This window comes from Phasianus colchicus, chromosome 6 (genome assembly GCF_987193195.1).
Source record: "Phasianus colchicus chromosome 6, bPhaCol1.hap1.1, whole genome shotgun sequence".
NCBI lineage: Eukaryota > Metazoa > Chordata > Aves > Galliformes > Phasianidae > Phasianus > Phasianus colchicus.
The window spans coordinates 25,154,193-25,173,029 of record NC_143441.1 but is presented as its reverse complement, the minus strand read 5'-3'; the positions used below and the strand labels follow the sequence as shown (position 1 = coordinate 25,173,029).

The following is an 18,837-nucleotide window of genomic DNA, read 5'->3' as shown; positions in this document are numbered from 1 at the left end:
GCTCTTTCTGTTTGGCTGTCAGTTTGGTGGCTCCTTTCATCAGTTGCAACTCCAGTGATGGTACCAACTCTATCCCAGCACTCTGGGCTAGCAGGGTGCCTGCAGAGGCTCCTTCCTTCCTATTCCTGCTTGGATTTGAACTGTTTCTCACGTGGGGAGAGGTGGATTTGCTGACCATCTCTTTGGTTTTCTTGTTTGGCTTTTTTTTTTGTTTGTTTGTTTTGGAAGACAAGAGATAGAGGCAGAGGAACAGGTGCAGTAGTTATTAATGGGCCGTAATGCTCTTATTATTCAAAAAACTATCAAAGATTATGAATTATTCTTTAAACATCAAGAACTTGTTTTCCCTTTCATGTACCAGGATTTTATAACATTGAATGTTTTGGGGTTTGGTGGTGGTGGTGTTTTTTTGCCTTTAGGTAAACTGTTGTTTGTAATTATCATTGTAAAAATCTTTTTTTTTTTTCTCCAGAAATTTTATGAATAAGAATCAGAAGCCGGTGCTAACAGGCCAGCGGTTCAAAACTAGGAAGAGGGGTATGTTATGTTGCATTTTGTTACTTTTCTACACATGGAAATGAATAGAAACAATAGGTGCAAGGTCTGATATTTAATAAGATGAAGATTTTTCTCCTCTTCCCCTTGCTACCTTAAGAATGTAGATGTTATTTGTAACTTATTTGTAAGGTTTTGGATATTTTGTTTATGTTTCAGGACTTCATTGATACTTTCAAGTTTGGATTTCTTTGCTGTTAAATCTTGTAGAGATTTTTAAAGAATTAGGTTTTGAGTTTATAGTAAGTTTTCTTCATAATACATAAGCCTACTAAATATTTATCTTAGCTATTTCTTAATGTGTCCCTTTTGACTAAGAAAGCAAACTATGAGCTTTTATTTGAAGATTATGTAAATTACCTGCTGTTCTTGTTTTTATGCATATTTCTTTATGCCATCTCTGAACCTTTCACTTCTAAAAAGGAAACTCTTTTCCATTATAACATCAAATAATCTCATTGGGCCCATTTGCTTTCACAGAAAGCTCTTTTCAAAAACAACAGTAGAGAACAAAAGCAAACAAAAAACCAAATGTTTTTCTACTCTGTTAGTGTAGTATGATTCTTACTGTTAAAACACTTAATTGCCATGACATGAACCACGTTTTTGTAATAGATACTGATTTTTCTACAAAAATGGCTAGTGGTCTATATATAAATAGTCAATTTTTAAAGGAGACAGATAGTACTGATTGTACTGATCATGCAAGTATCCCATATAGCAAGAATCACTGTATTGTAAGGGTTGGAAGGGACTTCTGGAGATGGAATACCTTTTCCCAACCCCACACCCGTTCCTCTAAAGCAAGTTTCCTAGAATAGGTTACACAGGAAAGTGTCCAGGTGGGTTTTGAACATTATGTCTGGTTTGTGAAATGAAGATTTCAGTGTTTTGCTGTTGCAGTAGCTGATTATTTTAGTATGCACAGATCGAGTTCCTATCTGTCATGTAACAGACTTTTTCCATCTTGACTTTCCTGTTTCCCATTAAAAGCTGTCACCTTATTTGAGTTTGTTGTGACAGATAATGTGAATAAGAGCATTTTCTCACTGTGGATGGAAGAAACAAAAAGAGTTTGTAGCCTTCCTCAGGAAGCTGCAAATTCTACCATGAATCTGAAGAGTTGAGTGAATGTATTAAGATCTAGGAAAGTCATGAAGCTTGGGTGAGAATTGTGAAATAGCTTTTTTTTGTAATTCTGTTAAAGAGCAGTTTCAGGTTTCTCAACTTTCCTCCCTTGCACTCATTGCTTCCTCTGTTACCTTAACTGGCACAGTTCATACAAGTGAATGGATTCTCTTCAGTTGAAAATATCCTTTTTATTTATGCACATACAATGTCTACAGGTATAACTAATTTGAAAAAGAAACCTTTGGTGTTTGTAAATCAATGTTATAGTGCTCCAGTAATTAATAAGATTAACTTTCTGTCAGTGTGGTCCGGAACAGCATTTGCTAGCAACAGCAGAGGTATAGTTAGAGCAATGGAATTAACAGTCCCTAAAGAGTAATGCTGTCAAATCAACCAGAGGTATGTGTACTGTTGGATTGATTATACATATTGTTTAGTCTAATTCAATCAGTTCTGGTAGTTATTTTACTTACTAAAATTGTCTCAGAACATTCTCTCTTTTAATAGGACATTCTTTATAGTCCATGTTTGGCATTGTGTGTAGCATAATGAGGTCCTGACTCTGATTTGGTACTCTAACTCTTATTACTTATAATTATTAGTGACAGTTAATTTTTTTTTTTAACTGAACTGTATGGAAGGAAAAGACTTGGAGCAATGGCCAGAAGACTGAGGGAGGTGTTTGTTTTCTACTTTAAGAGATTACTTATATGAAATTTGGATTATAGAACTCTTAATATGCAGATGCTTAGAGCATCTTCTAGTCTAAATCCTGGTTGTTTCTATTCTGACTTCCAATATATCAGAGACTCATTAAGTTTTTCTCTGATGTGACTGAGCATCTTGAGTGTGGTTTGACTCTGGCATTTCAGTCATCAGAGACTTTCTGGTGTATGCGATAGGCAGACTGTTAAGAAGGTCTGAAGCATGCAGATGCTGAAGGAAACTGGTTGAATTATGGATAATGCTTCTTGCCAGTTGATTTGTCTCAGGATGCTACTTTTCTCCTTCTGCAGCTCTCAAGAATACTGCTATCTGAGGAGAAAGTGAGCTGTGACATGGTGGTCAGGCATTTAATAAAAAATACGTGTCACTATGAAGTTCATTGCTGCTCAGCTAGCTGCAACTAGTATACAGATGTGAATGATTTCTGAGCTTTCAAAAGGCAATAAACAAAGATGACAATGTTTGTTTTTTTCCTTTAAATTTTGAAAAGGTATTTAGAGACTAAAATGTTTTTAAAAGAGAGCAGCCTGAAATAGCAACTTTTAAATCCCCCTCCTTTCATTTCTGTCAGTTGACCTAATAAGAGTTACAGAATCATAGAATGTATATTTTATATATATATTATAAATATATGTAATACATATAATACAGGTATTATAAAGCTTTTCTGAAGTATACATGCAGTGGCACGTATTAAAATCACTTTCCAAGATGTGAAAGAAGAAAACTTATGTTGTAAAGGGAAGAACCTCTGAGGCAGATCCTTATCAGGTTTCTGTCAGTCTAGATAAAGATGGTAGTTTGCTTAGTGCCAGGTATAATCTGTAGACCTGTCAGTTACGAGACTTTTGATGAGGGTCAGCAGTAGTTGACATCTGGCCACGATTTGTGCTTGAGGTGCAGGTAAGTGGGAAATGTTGACCACACTGTAGTTGCATGCATGCACATTCATTTCATCTTGTTTGTGTAGTCTGAAGTAGAAAAGGAGGAAATAGGAGTAACAAAAGTGGCAGTGGTTAGTGAGGAAAGTGTACATATCCAAGCAGTTGACAAATACCTAAGGACAAAAACTGTCATTAAATGTTAATGGAAACAACCAGTGAGTATTGTTTATAGTAAGCTGACAGACATTACCTGGTAGCCATGTTTGTCCCCATGGTGTAGATATCACAGAGCTAATAACAACTGAAAAACTGTGCAAAAACATAAATGGTGGCATAAGAAGAAGCTAAACTAAGCTGTGCATTTTAGTTCCTTTTGTGACGGAAAATTATTAAGTTAGTATTATGATGAAGTCAGAAAAGGGACCAAATAGGGCAGCTCATTTATCTTCCTTAGAAAAAGAGCTGTGGGCTTTCTCTTGAAGAGCTGGAACAAATTCTTAAGGAGGGAGGTACAAATGTACTTTGCGATTTCCTTACAAGGAAATAAGGGACCTGATGAAAATGAAAAGCTATGTATAGCACTGCTGCCTTGAATATTGTATGCAGTGCATCTGCAAGCTACACCTGCCGTTGCTAGCCCTGATTGAAACTGTGCTTGTTCAGTAATTATATACTTGACAGATCAGCATACTGTCACCACTTCTTGATGATGGCTTCTTACTCATCCTGTTGTACTACATCAGTGTATTCTTCAATGCATTAGTTTGGTAGAAAAATGCTTCAGTAAAATTATAAACCATTTTTCATGCAGCAAGTTCACCTCCTCTCCCCGTGTAAATTTTTAGATTGATAGACAAGAAAATAGAAGGGTAAACCAAATGAGAGGAGTGCTTCTGGGGCAGGAGAGTGTTCTTTTTAAGTAGCAAGAAATATTAATTATGGTGTTTGTTTTTACTGAGGACTGAGTACCCATGGTGCAAAACACATAATGTTTCAGTTTAAGCATAAGCATCTTAAATATTTTGACAAAATACAGTGTAAGTAAAATAGCAATTATTTAACTTATCTCTTAAGACAAAATTGTCATCTATCTTATGAGTCATCAAGCTTTTTAACTCTATAAATACTGCATATGTGGTAGCCCATAAAAGAACTATTTTCAGATCCATATTTATAGGTGGAGCTGTGTGCAGATAAAACTGCCTGAGGTAGACATGCTAAAGTACTTACACTTAGATAAAAAGCTTGTTTGTGGGTTGGCTGGTAAGTTGTTTAGTATTTCATATTAGAAGAGAGCTGCTAGTATTTGGTAACTGGCCTGATAGCTCCAATTGGATTCCCAGGAGTGTTTACCTATGCACAGTTTCCCAGAGCAGAGACGTGTCCTTTAGTTTCCCTTCCTATGTGATTTATCCACAGTGGGCAGAACCAGCAGCAGAGTTATGTGACTATGGCAGACGCTAAGTCTTCATCACAGCTGGAAAATGAGGCAACACAATGAAAAGCTCTGAAGATCTCAAAGTCTGGGGGGAAGTAAAAGCTACTTTCAGTCCAGTGGAGAAGTTTACAGTGTGGTGATGATGAGAGTGTAGTAGGAGAGAGGCTAGGATGGTACTGTGATGGTGTTCATTGCTACATGACAAACTGGAGTTGGGAACAGGTAACTGCCATGGGTGTGAGTATCCATGGAGTTGAGAGAGCCTCAGCTATTTCCAATTTCATTAGAACATGTTTAGACAGAAATTTTACCTAGTTGTCTTAGTAACTAAAATCTCTACTTGTATTTGTTTCAGGATACATTAAGTGTAGGTTTTTTAAAAAAAATTTTAATCCATGCTTATTAGCAAGTGGTAACAGAGTATGTTCTTGATAGTGTTCTTGAGTGTTACGGAGGAATTTCTGGTTGTGTTTTTGAAGTTCAAATTTATTTTAATGCTAACGAATGTTTCATGTGTGCCCTCATGTAAAGTCAGGACCTGTTTTACTCAGAAGCTTCAGGTGTATGTTGTAATTATTTTTCTGCAAGGAATAGTATCAGGGGATATGTATAACATCTGTAACATCTAGCTTTACCTGGAGGTTGTGATTGCATCTGTTGGGAGCGATGGCTTTGACATTAGGGATGTTGTCTGGGTTTCAGAATGTTCCTTAACTGAGTTCAACCAGGAACAACTGTAGAAAGTGTGGTGTTAGCACTGCATTTGTTTCCTTAGAGCTCAGGTCGATGAATAAAAGATAAATTCTTGGTTAAACCGTGTGGTAGAATACTAAATATTTACAGAACAGCTGTTTTCATTAGTAGCTTGTTGTCTTTTCCCGAAGGGTGTCCCTTTGAAAACATTTTAGATATGTAACTGTAATTATTTAAAGGAAAATATGAGCAATTAAATAATCTCACTGTAGGTATACTACTTACACAAAACTGACATATTATGTATTCTGATACCAGATTTAACAACATATAGTGGCACACATGTTTAGTAATATCTCCAATAAGAATACAAAATTGGAAAGCAATTTCAATATTTCCTTTTTCCCTCTTATATTTATTATTTATCCCTGTTTGCTCACATGTGTCTTGGTATTTTCAGGCTATGAAGGAGAGAGGAAAGTGAGGGTAAACGCAGCAAGACTTCCAAAGGCAATAAAAGCCAACTGAATGTTCTTTTGTGCGCTGAACTGACCAGAATAGGAAGAACACACTTAGGTGCTGTGGTCATTTTGAGTCACTGGCTGATAAAGGATTTTAAAACTCTCTCTCCTTTTCATTATCCCTCCTGTTCCAGATGAAAAAGAGAAATTTGAACCCACAGTCTTCAGGGATACTATTGTCCAAGGTCTCAATGAAGCTGGGAGTGACCTGGAGGCCATAGCCAAGTTCCTGGATTCAGCAGGCTCACGGCTTGATTATCGCCGATATGCTGACACTCTCTTTGATATTTTGGTAGCGGGCAGCATGCTTGGTAAGTTGCAGTGTACCTGATGCAGAATTTTGAGGATTAGCCTTGCTTCTTTGAAGATGCTTTCTTCCTTTACGAAGTGGAAATTATAAACTGCATTAGAATGGTACTTGTCTAAATACTTTTTGAATATAATGTCATAGACTACTCTATTGTTTGTTGCACCAAAATACCTGGGGCATCCTGCCTATATAACAAAAAATGTGTAGTGGTCTGTGAAGCCTTAAGGCTGAGCTGAAAGAGCATATAAAAGCAATAGCAAACAAAATGGGAGACGTTGACTATGGGAAACGGGAATGTATGAGCTTAAGGAGGTGTCATACAGCACTCCAGGTTATTAGCTGCTGCAAAGTTTGCTTTGTAGACCTTATAACACAAGCTAGCTAAAGGAACTGAAGGATAACAAGTAGTGCTTTGTGGAAGTCTATAGGGAATTTTCCCCAGGCATCAGTGGCAGCATGGGAAAATTCCCTAACTTGTGCCTTCCCCTGAATTTTGGATAACTTGGCTCTTTCTACCGGTTGCATTGGTTTGATTACTGCTTCCTGCTCTTTGTTTTGTTAGAAGGAAAAATATTTTTGAAAGTCTTAAGATAACGCAGGAAACAAAAGCCAATGGAAGTTCTGGTTTTTTTTTTTAAAAAAAAAAAAAAAGCTCCGAACAAAATAACCCAGGAGGAGGCTTTTGTGGCACTGCTTGAATGTTTTCATGGAGTTAGGAAAATGTTCTAAGTCCTTAATTTAGTAACAGAGAGTTAATTCTTTTATCTTTGGAAGTTATTTACATTATTATGGTGTTTAAAGTAGCACTTGAAGCATAATTCTTGCATTTACTTTAACCTACACTTTCTTGATCCTGCTCATTGCTTTCAAAAGCAGCTGACATTCTTTAGTGTGACCTGAATTTCTCAGTTCTTTAAGGTCTGTGATCTCAGATGCAGCGTCAGTCAGCTGTCCTTTCTGTCAGGTGGCATTATAGCTCCGTAACACTTGTGTAGGATTCTCTCTCATTCATTCTTTTTAACTTAATTGTACTGATACTTTTTGCATTTGCTTTCTTCTAGCTCCTGGAGGCACACGCATAGATGACAATGACAAGACCAAGATGACCCGTCACTGTGTATTTTTTGCAGAAGAAGATCACGATGCCATCCGAAACTATGCTCAGGTCAGGATAAGAAAGGGCCGGTTGATTAATGTTTTCTGTTTATGAACCAAGAGAGATAATAGTGGTTGGTTTGGCTGGTTTCGGGATAATTGAAAGTTCAGTTAACCAGTAGTCTGCCCTAACATAACTTTTTAGTAACAGAATAAGATGCCTAAGATTTTCTGATCACACCTGTGAGCTCTTTCTTCTATGGAAAACAGTCTTACTTTTTTTTCAGTTCATACTTGGGTTCAGTATTATTTTAGACATCATTCTTACTAGTTTTGTTGGCCTTTTCTACATACAGCCTTAAAGATTTGCAGAAACGTATTTTTAGAAACACATGAAGTGTGAATGAAAAAAATACACATCTCTAGCCTCTAACACATAGTTGTATGGCTAGTTAGGAATTGGGCAAATGTTGAAAAAATGCTCTCTGAGAACTTTAATTTCTCCTACGTACATGCTGTACAATTTTTTTTCAAATTAAAACATGGCTTGCACAAATTGGTGTATATGAAATTAATATAAATAGTGTATTCTAAAGCATTATTGAACAGAAATTAATGTTTCATTACATTAGGAGATGTACATGAAAAAATACAGTAAGAATTGGAAGTTTTAAGCCAGTGTACAATTCTGAATACGGGTAGGATTGCAAAAAAAAAAAAAAATTTACCATTGAAAATCCAATATCAGAAGTACGTTCTTTCTAAATAACAAATTGCTATTGGGATGTTGAAGATAGTAAGCAAAAGCATAAAGGCTACTATCCCTGTAAAGGTATTGAGAGTGACAAGTGGCTGAATGGCTGCATGGTTGTTCTAAAGGATGCTAGGATCAGAATCTGCATCAGTAACAAAGACTTGCTAAATAACAAAGTTCCTTTAAAAACACATCCTTGATAGTCTGGAGAAGTGAAATATGCAAACTTCTGGGAAGGAAATCATTACATTCACTGTATTACTTTTATCATCTCTTAAAAATAGGGTATTCTGCTCTAGGAAAGACTGTTATTAATAACGGCATTGATTCTGTTTACTTCAGTTTTAGTGTTTTAACTTCTTGATAATAAAAATTGGCGGTACAAGGTCTCTAGGGACAAATTTAATATTAAAATATTGACTGTTGGGAAACAGAAAGGCTTCAGGATCTGAAGCACTAGAATTTTGAATGTATTTTCTGTATTTTGAACCAGAGGTCACCAACGGTCAGTATGTTGTAATTAATGCCTGAAAGGATGTGTCTTTTTATATACTTTGTCAATTTTCATGCATATTGGAAATAGAGCTCGTATTGCGTTATGAAAAATCGAAGTTAGGCTAAAATGCTGTTCAGAGCTTCTTACTTTCCTAATCTGTCTTCCTATGAGCTAGTAGAGTGGCTGCTCCTTGTGTTTCTAGTTGTGGAAACAAATCAAAGATAGAAAAGTTTTTAAGAGAAGAGCAAGGATAGTGATGATGCATTAGCAGATTATTTGCTTATAACATGTATTTTGATAAGTCCTTCTAAATGACCTAAGTACATGTTATTGGAAAATATGAACAAAATCCTGGCTTACATTTTTGTCTCTTCCATCTTATTTTATTAGACTTCTGTTTGTCTTTACTTTTTACTATGGTTGCAATTTGATATTTCATTTCAGTTTTCATTGTTCAGAGCCAAAACAGTACCTTTTAGGATGTCTCAGTGTATTTTACATTCTCTGAAAAACAACTTAAAACTTTGTTTCCCCTTTTACTTCCCCCATCCAGCTTGATGATAATGTCATATTTTTCCTCATACAAATCTTTTTCCATGTGTCAGTGAGTCATATTTTTGTGCCCTTTGTACAGTAGTGAGAGCAGTTACTTGCTTATTTAATTTCTTATCTCTCACTTCTTCTATCTGAATGCAGCCTGCACCTGTGCTGCTTCTGCTTTCATAATCTGTGGTCACAAGATGAGGAACAAGTGGTGAAAACTGGAGAACAAGTGTTTCCAAGAACATAGTAGTTGTAAAAGCTTTGTGGAAGCTTCTTTCTTTTTCCCTGGCAGTAGTGAGATTTATTTTAAGCCTTCATGTCAGTGGATTTAATAGAGATCCTGTCTGCAATGAAGATAACCAGCAGTACTGCCTGACCCCCTCACACCATTGATGTGACAGCTTCCTCAGAGAGAGCTGCATTATCAAAAGAAAGGGACAAAGTACAAATTTTCTGTATTAGTTAGCCTCTTCCTCCTCCCACTTTCTTCTGTTTCTGATCTATGGATAAGGGTGCAAAGGAGAGTGGGAATAATATTTTGAGAAGTAAGAAGAAGAAAAGTTTCACGTTGTAGTAAATTCTGTGATTCAGGCATTTTTCTGTATATCAGAATTGCAAATTTCATTTTTTTTTCGCTTTTGAGAATGTTTCATGGCAAGTCATGCGTTGTACAGTGTAGTAGATGATGGCAGAAATATACTGCTGGCTACTTATTTCCTAGAAACAAAGTCTTTATTAATGTCTAAAGGAACATTAGCCTGTGTTACTTTCTCCTCTCCTGCTGTGGAGACATTAAAATGAAAAGAAGTCTCATCATGGTTTGGCCATGGACATTTTTCTTGGATTCAGCAGTGGCAGACTTGTTTCTTTTTGCTTTTTTGGGCTAAGTTGTGGTTTTTTTTTGTTTTTTTGTTTTTGTTTTTTACATTTTAAAAAATTATCTCATGTTCTTGTTTTAGGTCTTCAACAAGCTTATCAGGAGATACAAATATCTGGAGAAAGCATTTGAAGATGAAATCAAAAAGGTAATATTGGTGACAGTTTCTTTGAGAGTTACTGTTTGTGTTGCTTTGTGTTTTTTTACTCTAATATAATTGTGTATGTAAGTTTTGCTCTGTTGTGTATTTTATTTAGCTTTGCTGGAAAAGAGAGTGGAATCTATAGTTGGCAGGGGTGGCAGCTTTAGTCTGCAACTTTAGCTCCGTGGGAATGCTGCTGGTAGTGTTTGACCTAGAGTAGTTCTGAATTAATGCTTCCTTTGGTTGCTTTGACTAAACTAACTTTATTCTAGGCTTTTCTATGCAGGATTTGGTTATAGTTCTTAATGAGAGAAAGTATTACTGTCCTGCTAATAGATAATGTGTCTGTATTGGTGTTTTTTTCCCCTATAGAATAAATGCAGATGTGCTGTGCAAATGGCACTTGATGTATGAGTATTGAATTGCTTCTGTGTTACAGAATGTGTTCTAACCACTAGTTTCAGTATTTGAGGCCACAGATGTGTACAAGAAAAGTCATCACTGTGCTGGTAGAGCTCTCAGGATTTGCCCATTATGGTTGAGTGGATGTAGTGGGTGTAGATTCTGTTCTGTGGGTTTGAATTCTAAGGAAACAGGAGAAACATATGTAAAAATATTTGAAAGAAGAAATATGTATTTAGAGTGTTTTAAATTCTTAGTAACAGATGTAAATACTTTCTTTATTCTATTTTTAATTTGGCCTGAGTAAATGATAAACTGTGCTGTGTTGTAAGTTAACAAGCGCACTGGTATTGCCAGAACCTGTCTTGTGACTGAAGTGCCCTGTTTGTTAAAAGTATATTTTCCTACAATCTGAACATCAGTAGGATCACTGCAGGGGTCAATTGAGGATAAGTCTGGAGTGTGATGCCTCACCACCACCTCCTGTGGCTGAATGAATTTGGCTGTTATTTATACATTCTTGCTCATGCAGGAAATTATTTTTGCACTTGTGACCAGCATGCCTTTTAACTGATTCTGATTGCTCAATACATCATTCTGAAGACCTAAATTTACCTCCATTCCCACACAAATCTAATGTTCTTGCTCTTAATTACTATAATCATTGACATGAGAAACGCTGACTCACAGCATTCAAGTTTCAGAATGTTCTGCATATTAAACAAATGTCATGTCAATTCAGGCCGCCTCCTCGCTCTCCTGTAACCAGCTTGATTTTTGAATCCTTTGAGTTGCTGAGAATTCACTTTGCACAGTAGTGACAAGATGAAACCATGCTCAGTGTATAATAATTCAACTCTTCAACTGAGGAACAAATGTCAATAATCTAAAAATTAACTGTATGCTAGTTATAAGGCAAAGCAGTAATTTGAGATACAGTTTGGCTGGAGTCCTGAAACCTGATGTAAAGCTGATGGAAGGATCCTGGCCCTGACAGCGTGGGGCCCAGAGAGGGCTTGTTCAGCTTGCAGGCTGCAAGTGTCAGTGTTACATACACACTTTGTATATGATTTTGAGTATCAGATTACATCTTGTGCAGCAGACCACATGAGTGGGTTTGCACACTGGTCCTGTTAGAAAAATACAGCCCATTATGCCTTTCCTTCAGTTGCCATCCTTAGCTCTGTGCTCTTGCGCAAATCTCAGCTTGGCTTCTGAGCACTTTGACTTTGGACATGGTGCTGTTTAGCTGCCATTGCTGAGGATGGAGAGGGGAAGAGTCCTTTAATACTCCGTGTTGCAGAATTAAAAACTCGGAAGGTCATAGTGTAGTTTTTGGGCTTGTGTAATACCCCTTCACTGTCATTGGCTTAAAACTCATAAATGTTATTTGTAGTTGCCTTATCTTCTTCCTCCCTCTTTTTTTTGTGAACCCATACTTAAAGTGTCCATCTCCTGATGATGGTACTGGATTTTTACCTGATTAGTGCTTTAATCAACATTTGCACTAATGTACATGAGTAGTTGCCCATAAAGAGGGTTATATGGTAGATGTATTAATAGTTCTGGGAGGGATTTCTACACCTTCAGAAGCCTTGACAGCTCTTAGAAAAGCAAAAGTGACTACTAGATGTTGTTCCCATGGTCACTGTCCCAGCAATGATTTGTTTTTTCTGGCAGATTCATTAGACAGGTTGAGCGTTTGGAGGGAAATTAGTCTTCTCACAGGAAAAAGTTGTGCTAAAAACAAGGCCATACCAACAGTTTCAGTCTGAAGCAGATGGTATCAGTGGGATGACATTCAGGAGGGATCGTCTTAAATGGCAGTATTTACAGTATTTACTTCTGGTTCATAATTTTATCTTTAGGACAGCGTTATTTCCCAGTTCCTTTTGTGCCTGCTTCTAGCTTTCAGCTACTTTTTTTCTGAATTCTCTTCCCTCACAACTGTAAATTGTTCCTTCTTCTAATGACATAAGCAAACTGTATATCCAAATGTTTATTTCGTAATTACTTAATTATCAAAATTAAGCAATTTCAACAGAAGGAGGTGATATTTAAGCGTGTTGCTCACCTGCTATTTTTTAATGTAGCCATCTTACATATGAGTTCTGTTCAGCCTCTGTTCCTGCGTAGACCTCTGACAGTGTTTTACAAAACTTAAGTAAAATTGATGGCTCCAAATTTGTGTTCATCTTTTCTGTAAATTTCTGTTCAGATCAGTAGATGAAGTCTGCAGTATTATTGGCTGTCTATTTAGGCATTTTCAAGAAGAATTCGGTATAGTTCTTGCTTTTATGAAAATTGTGGTAATGTATGGGTAAGTATTTTTTGGTCTTAGCACTGGTAAATATGTAGGCTACTCTGAAAGTAATGCCTCCTGTTTATTTCCATGAAAACTACAACAGATCCAAAGAGCACAGTTACACTACTTGATGGAGCAAATTCTTGGTTAAAAAATGCTCTTTTTCAACATGGGCAGCACCATTGGCAATAGCAATGAACAAGAGCCTGCATGCCATGCTCGTATGAATCTGCACTAGTGAAGGTGACCTGTTCTAGTGTTTCACCACCCGCTGCCTCACTACTCTGTCATCTACTGGTTGCTCTCCAAAAAGTGTTCAGCAGACATCAATGAATGTCAGTGGGTGCAATTGTGTTCACATGGAGGATTTCACTTCCACACCTTTGCTTCATACACGCTTCCATGGCAGGTGCCATTCTGTCAGACTGTTCCTCTGTCACACAGCAACAAAATGTAATAGGATATTGGCAGGAAGGCTGAACCTCTATTGCCATACCACCAGCATCTGCCTTTGATATTGTAGGCCAGCATAATAAAATAGGAGGCATTACTCTTGCAGCAGCCCTTGTACTATTTGAGTTACATTGGGATATCCAAAGAACTGGGAGAGATGAGGTTCGTTCTTTGTGTTCCTGTTTTCCTAATGAAAGTAAACATAAATAGATTTGGAAAAGGAAGATAACATTTTGATACCAAATGTGGAGTAAATATAGAGGCTTCTAGCCAGCAAAAAGTCGATCATCAGGTATGTACTATGATGTTAGATGCCTTCCCATTGCTGACAATTGCTGTCAAGACTGTCTACAGCTGCAACAAACTGTCAAACACAAAAGCAACAGACCACTTCAGATAATGATAATAAAAAAAGGTATCTTGTTTGCTGTGTGCCTAGAATTCCTTAATTTTCACTATCAAGATTGTAATACTGCAAGAGAAGAGTAAAAACACCATTTTTTTGTTATATGCATACCTTTACTTGTGTGTAATTTTTATGCTTAGAATTTGTGACTAATAGACTTCTCTGTAAAAGAAAAAATAACACAGAGTGCATATAAAGTCTAGTCTTGTGCTTATTAGGTATTCTAAACTTCCACTAAAATAGGCAGGAGTTCTTATAACTATGCCAGAAATATAGAACTGTGGGCCAGAATCGTGCATTTCATGCTTAGAATCAATCTGTAACGAAAGCAGTAATACCAGTACTTGTGTAATAGCAGGGAAGTATCAGCCTGGAACATTTTGTGGGTGGTTTGCTACTGTTCTGAGGTAACTTGAATGCTTTGTGATTTTCCTGTGCAGGTTTTAATAGTGATGGTAAAAGAAGAGCTCTTAATCAGTAATAAAAACCTGTAACAGCAGCATTGAGCTAAGTGTTCTGTTTTTTGAGATGATTTCTGAAGGGGTCATTTAAAGGCTTTGATTTGTCCCAGAACTCAGTCTTCCCCTAAATTACTTGAAAGTATGGAATAATATCCTTGAACAGCAGAAAATGGCACATATTAGTTTAATAGAGCTGCTTTTCAAAAATAGTAGAACAAATTATGTTGGTAGCACCAACAGTACTTAAAGCATTGAGGGACCTATGGAAGGCCTTGTTCCTGCTCAGAAGATATTGCAGCTGGGTAAAGTTCAAAGAACATCATAATTTAAATTCATTCTAAGACTTGCTGGAAGCACGATTCAACGAAAAGGGAAGAGGAGGAGGCTGTGGACTTCATAAATTTCATATCTTCCAGGTCATTTGAACAATTACAGATTTCTCAAAACTGGAGTGGATAAATTGTTCTTCTGTTGGGATATTCTTGCACCTTGTGTGGCATATCTCGCTTTGCAGTTGGATTTACTGGTGCTACTGTTTTCATAATCTGACATAAATTGGTACAACTCTGTTCATGGTCTGCTTGTTACTGCCACAGTCCAATGTAGGTTATGCATCAGGAATTAATCAGGACCTGATTTATGGCATTAAAGTAGCCCGTGTGACCACTAATCCAAATCTTTATCTGTTGCTTGTATGGGAGCAGAAGTAGTAAGAGTTAAGTGGGCTATACAAAACTGTGAAGTTGTTCCCTCTTCAGTCAGTCTTGTTATCAGTGCTTACAGTAAAGATCAGAAGGTCTAATTAAATATTTTTTTTCTCATGCAGTCATCTTTTTGGTCCAGTGCTGCTGATCACAGCTTGTGTAAAGAAAACTTGAGTTCCTGAGCTTCCAGTTATCTTTTTTGTTGTTGTTGTTAGGTTTACTTTGAATTTCAGTGGAAATTATGTTGATTTTTTCCCATTCAGAGTAGCCCCATTATTGTACACGGAATTAATTTCTACATTTGAAAATACAGCATAGTGCCCGCTTCTCATCTTTGTATTTAAAAATAACAGTTCAATTTGTCTGCACCCCTTCTTTTGATTGAGTTACAGTTTGTTGAAATAAAATTGCACTTTAAGATTTTATCTTTTTATATTTCTTCTTTTGGGCTAAAACTATTGCAATCATTTGGCTGCATCCCACTTAAAAAGCCAACTGACAAGTCTGTGACTGAATCATTCAGCCTCGTGTAAGCTATAATTTAAAACTGATATTATGTAAGTACTGCCACATGAATAAGAAGAGCTTTTCTGTTTTGTTTGCTGGTACAGAGCAGAGTTGTTCATACAACATCATGTGTCTTTTTAGAACTCACTTCATTAGTTACATGGATCTTTTAAAATATTGCACTCAAATATTTACAGTTAATGATGGACTCTTTGGGTATCTTGGAGAAGAGCTGTCACTGTCTGTAGTAACATACAAGTACAGGGACATATCTGATATTCTGTCTTTTCTATGCATAGGTATTACTAATGAGGTACAGTTAATGTGGGAACTGGGTGCAGTTTTCCCATCAAAATGAGCTCCTGTGCTTTGATTGCATCTTGCCTTCTGGAGAAGGAAAAAAGGTGTGGTGACAAATGGAATTAGCAGAGTAAATTCATCTTTAAGTCCAGAAATGTGCTGTGTTCCCTTCTCCGAAGGAAGAATGTGGAACTTTCTCATATTGTTATTTGCATGAGTAATAACGTAGTTCCTTCTGTTCCAAAATCTAATGATGTGAATGGGCAGGCTCCTGTCATCCTGTTGAAATCAGCAAACCTGTGTTTCTGAGTTTAATTTCAGTGAGCGTTAAGCCTTTAGCAAGCATTTTTATTTAACCACGTATGTAACACTTATTTGCTGAAGACAGACCTTGTGTCACTGAGTAAGGCAGTATTCCACATGCTTGTATCCTTATGGAAATTCTAATTAGTCAGTGGAATGGCACTGTAGTGCTTCAGGACAGATTTTGATGTGATTGCTTGAAGTTACAGTGGGACTTGTTAAGAAACAAAAAATTAACTAGCCATGAATATTCATCTCTACCTGTTACTGTTGCCAATGGCTCAAGTGTATCTGTTTTATCTTGTCTAACCCACAGCTCCTGCTGTTCCTTAAAGCCTTCTCTGAAACAGAACAGACAAAATTGGCGATGCTTTCTGGAATCCTTTTAGCCAATGGGACTCTTCCTGCTACCATTTTAACAAGCCTCTTCACTGACAACATAGTCAAAGAAGGTAATTTTCTAAATGAACTTTTATCTCATAGTAGTTTTAATTGGAGACGTATTCTGTTGTGCCATATTTTGTATGTTGGAAGCCTGTCGCTGTTCAGTAAGTGAGATTATAAAGCAGAAGCACATAAAGACAGCAAAGGCCAGTGTACTTTCTGAGATCTAACGAGGGCAGTGGAAAGTAGTATGACAACAACAAAAAGCAAAACCAACGCAAATACAAGCATGAAATGTAATATCTGTTCCTTAGATAAGCTACTGCTGTTTTTTTTTGTTTACAAGTGTTGCTAATGTCCTGTGAGTGTGAAGTGGAACAGAGCACAGATAGCCCAAATGGACATTGCAGAAAGGAAGAGTTAAAGCCCTCAGTTTTGCCAAGTAATGGTTGCTTGATAGCTTCTCCCGTGGACTCATCTTTACCATGTGATGAGTAATAAATCTTTCAATCTTAGGATACTAATGCCTTTTTGCAACAAGGTTTTTTTTTGTTTGTTTTTGTTTTTTGGTGTTGAGAGCAAGGGGGGGGACTGGGTGAGTTGTTTCATTGCAGGCTTTTTTGAATAGGGGAGTGGATGGTGTTTCCTTGCTTTGGAAGGTTTCTGTTATTCATCTATAGTCTTCTACTTTGGAGTCTTTATCAGACAAACATTTGAAAAATAATAATTCTTGTCAATTCCTGACTGCTTAGAATAATTGCAGATGCACTGTCAGTGTTGCACAGTTTTCATGAAATCTTTTTTGAAAGTTACTTATTAGTTAAATCTAATCTAAAAAAGATTCTAACTTCCCATTCTTGCATGCAGTATGCATTTGTTTTCTAAATGCTGCAGAAAGAAAAGCCACAGCTGCTGTTTTGCTCTGTCATCATTCACAGCTTTTGGGAGCAGAATTAAAGTAGGAGAAAAATTCAAACAAAAGTACTAATCACATCTTAGTGTGACGGGAGTGCCATGTTTTTAGATCAAATTCTGTTTATAAATATGGCAACACAAAATGCATCTGGAAACTCAAATTTTTAATACTCAAGTAACTGGTTGTATTTTATACTTGATATTTCATGCAAGAATGCTAGAAAAACTGCATTCATATTGTGAAATGGTATTTTTCGGAGCTCTAAACATTTGCCAGAATTTAATCGTCTTTGTCTGTGTATCTAAGTGTACATTCACACTAATGCAAATGAAAAAACGCACTGGGGATAAACAATAAAATGAATGGATGAAGTTGCTTTCTACCAGTGGGATAGATAATGGATTAAAAAAAAAAAAAAGCCCTGAAAAAACAGCACAGCTATTTTAAAGGAAAAGACAGTGGCAACATGTGAATAGTCTAGAAAATGACTTGAAAAAGGACATAGGGCACAGGTATTTGGTGGCAAAGACAGTTCCATTTGATTTGGTCACCATCCCAGTGGTCTGAGAATGAGTGCTTTTCTGTTACTGGCATGCTCTTCTGCAGCTGGTTGTATTTCTTGCTGTTCCATGCTTCCTTTCATAAGAAAGTAGCATGTGACCTAAAAAGCTGTAGTGTAGATATTACTGAGATCTAGTAAGTGTTTCAAGCCAAAATCCAACATGTGTGCTACTAGGCACTGCTTGCTGAGAGGTGCTGCTTTGGGGGCATTTTGTTTGCATTATCTGCCCTCTGATATGAAGAGGTTATATTGTCACAGCTTTACAAGTACTGTGTAGTACATATAGGCTGTGGATAACGATTTCTAGCTACAAATGCCTTTATTTTCATCAAGTTCGCCCACAGCTCTGGAATGCAAATGTTCATTTCAGGTAGGCTGAATGGTGTTTGCAGGTTAGAATTGCAGGTGAACTTTATTCTTAGGTTCCTTCATAGTCAAACAGGCTTTGTCAATCTTGACTAGTTGCTCATAGCTTTTATCACGCTCCTTTCGTTTGGAATCTTCTGCACAATATGTGAATGAGCCAAAGTGGCATTTTTAGCTGTTCTTTAATGTCATCACACATCAGAGTTTCATGTAGTACTTCTCCAAGGATCGTGCCTCACTACTGAGCTCTTGAAATAAGGTTGGCAAAACTGTCATAACAGTCAAGATCCGTAATGGATGTTAATGAAGTTAGTGCTGCCTGGGGATTAATCAATTCCATTTTTGTTTAGTGACTCATTTAGTCAGTGTATCCTAAGAATAAAAAGAATGGTTATCAATCAGTTAAGTGGGTAAGAGTGACTAAGCTACTTTGCATCAGGGGGAACTGTGCAGCTCACAGAGTTTCAGGACTTTTTGGAGGCAAAACAAAAAATTATCAGGACTGCTCTCAGTAGTACTGTAAATGTTAATGTGAATGTGGTATGGAGAAGCATAACTGGCCTACAGGAGACCACATCATTAGGGGGGGAACTGTGTCTCCAG

At 36.9% G+C, this 18,837-nt stretch overlaps 1 protein-coding gene across 2 annotated transcripts in view; it reads left to right on the top strand.

Annotated features, from left to right (window-relative positions):
- The window catches only part of BZW2 (basic leucine zipper and W2 domains 2), a 51,562-nt gene that overhangs the window by 20,213 nt on the left and 12,512 nt on the right, over nt 1-18,837 (top strand). For both annotated transcript variants that reach the window (XM_031590055.2, XM_031590054.2), the window contains exons 2-6: nt 473-537; nt 6,083-6,259; nt 7,320-7,423; nt 10,106-10,171; nt 16,323-16,458. In XM_031590055.2, the coding sequence (XP_031445915.1) occupies nt 480-537; nt 6,083-6,259; nt 7,320-7,423; nt 10,106-10,171; nt 16,323-16,458 (541 nt within the window). In that variant the 5' untranslated portion in view covers nt 473-479. The remainder of the gene's footprint in view (nt 1-472; nt 538-6,082; nt 6,260-7,319; nt 7,424-10,105; nt 10,172-16,322; nt 16,459-18,837) is intronic.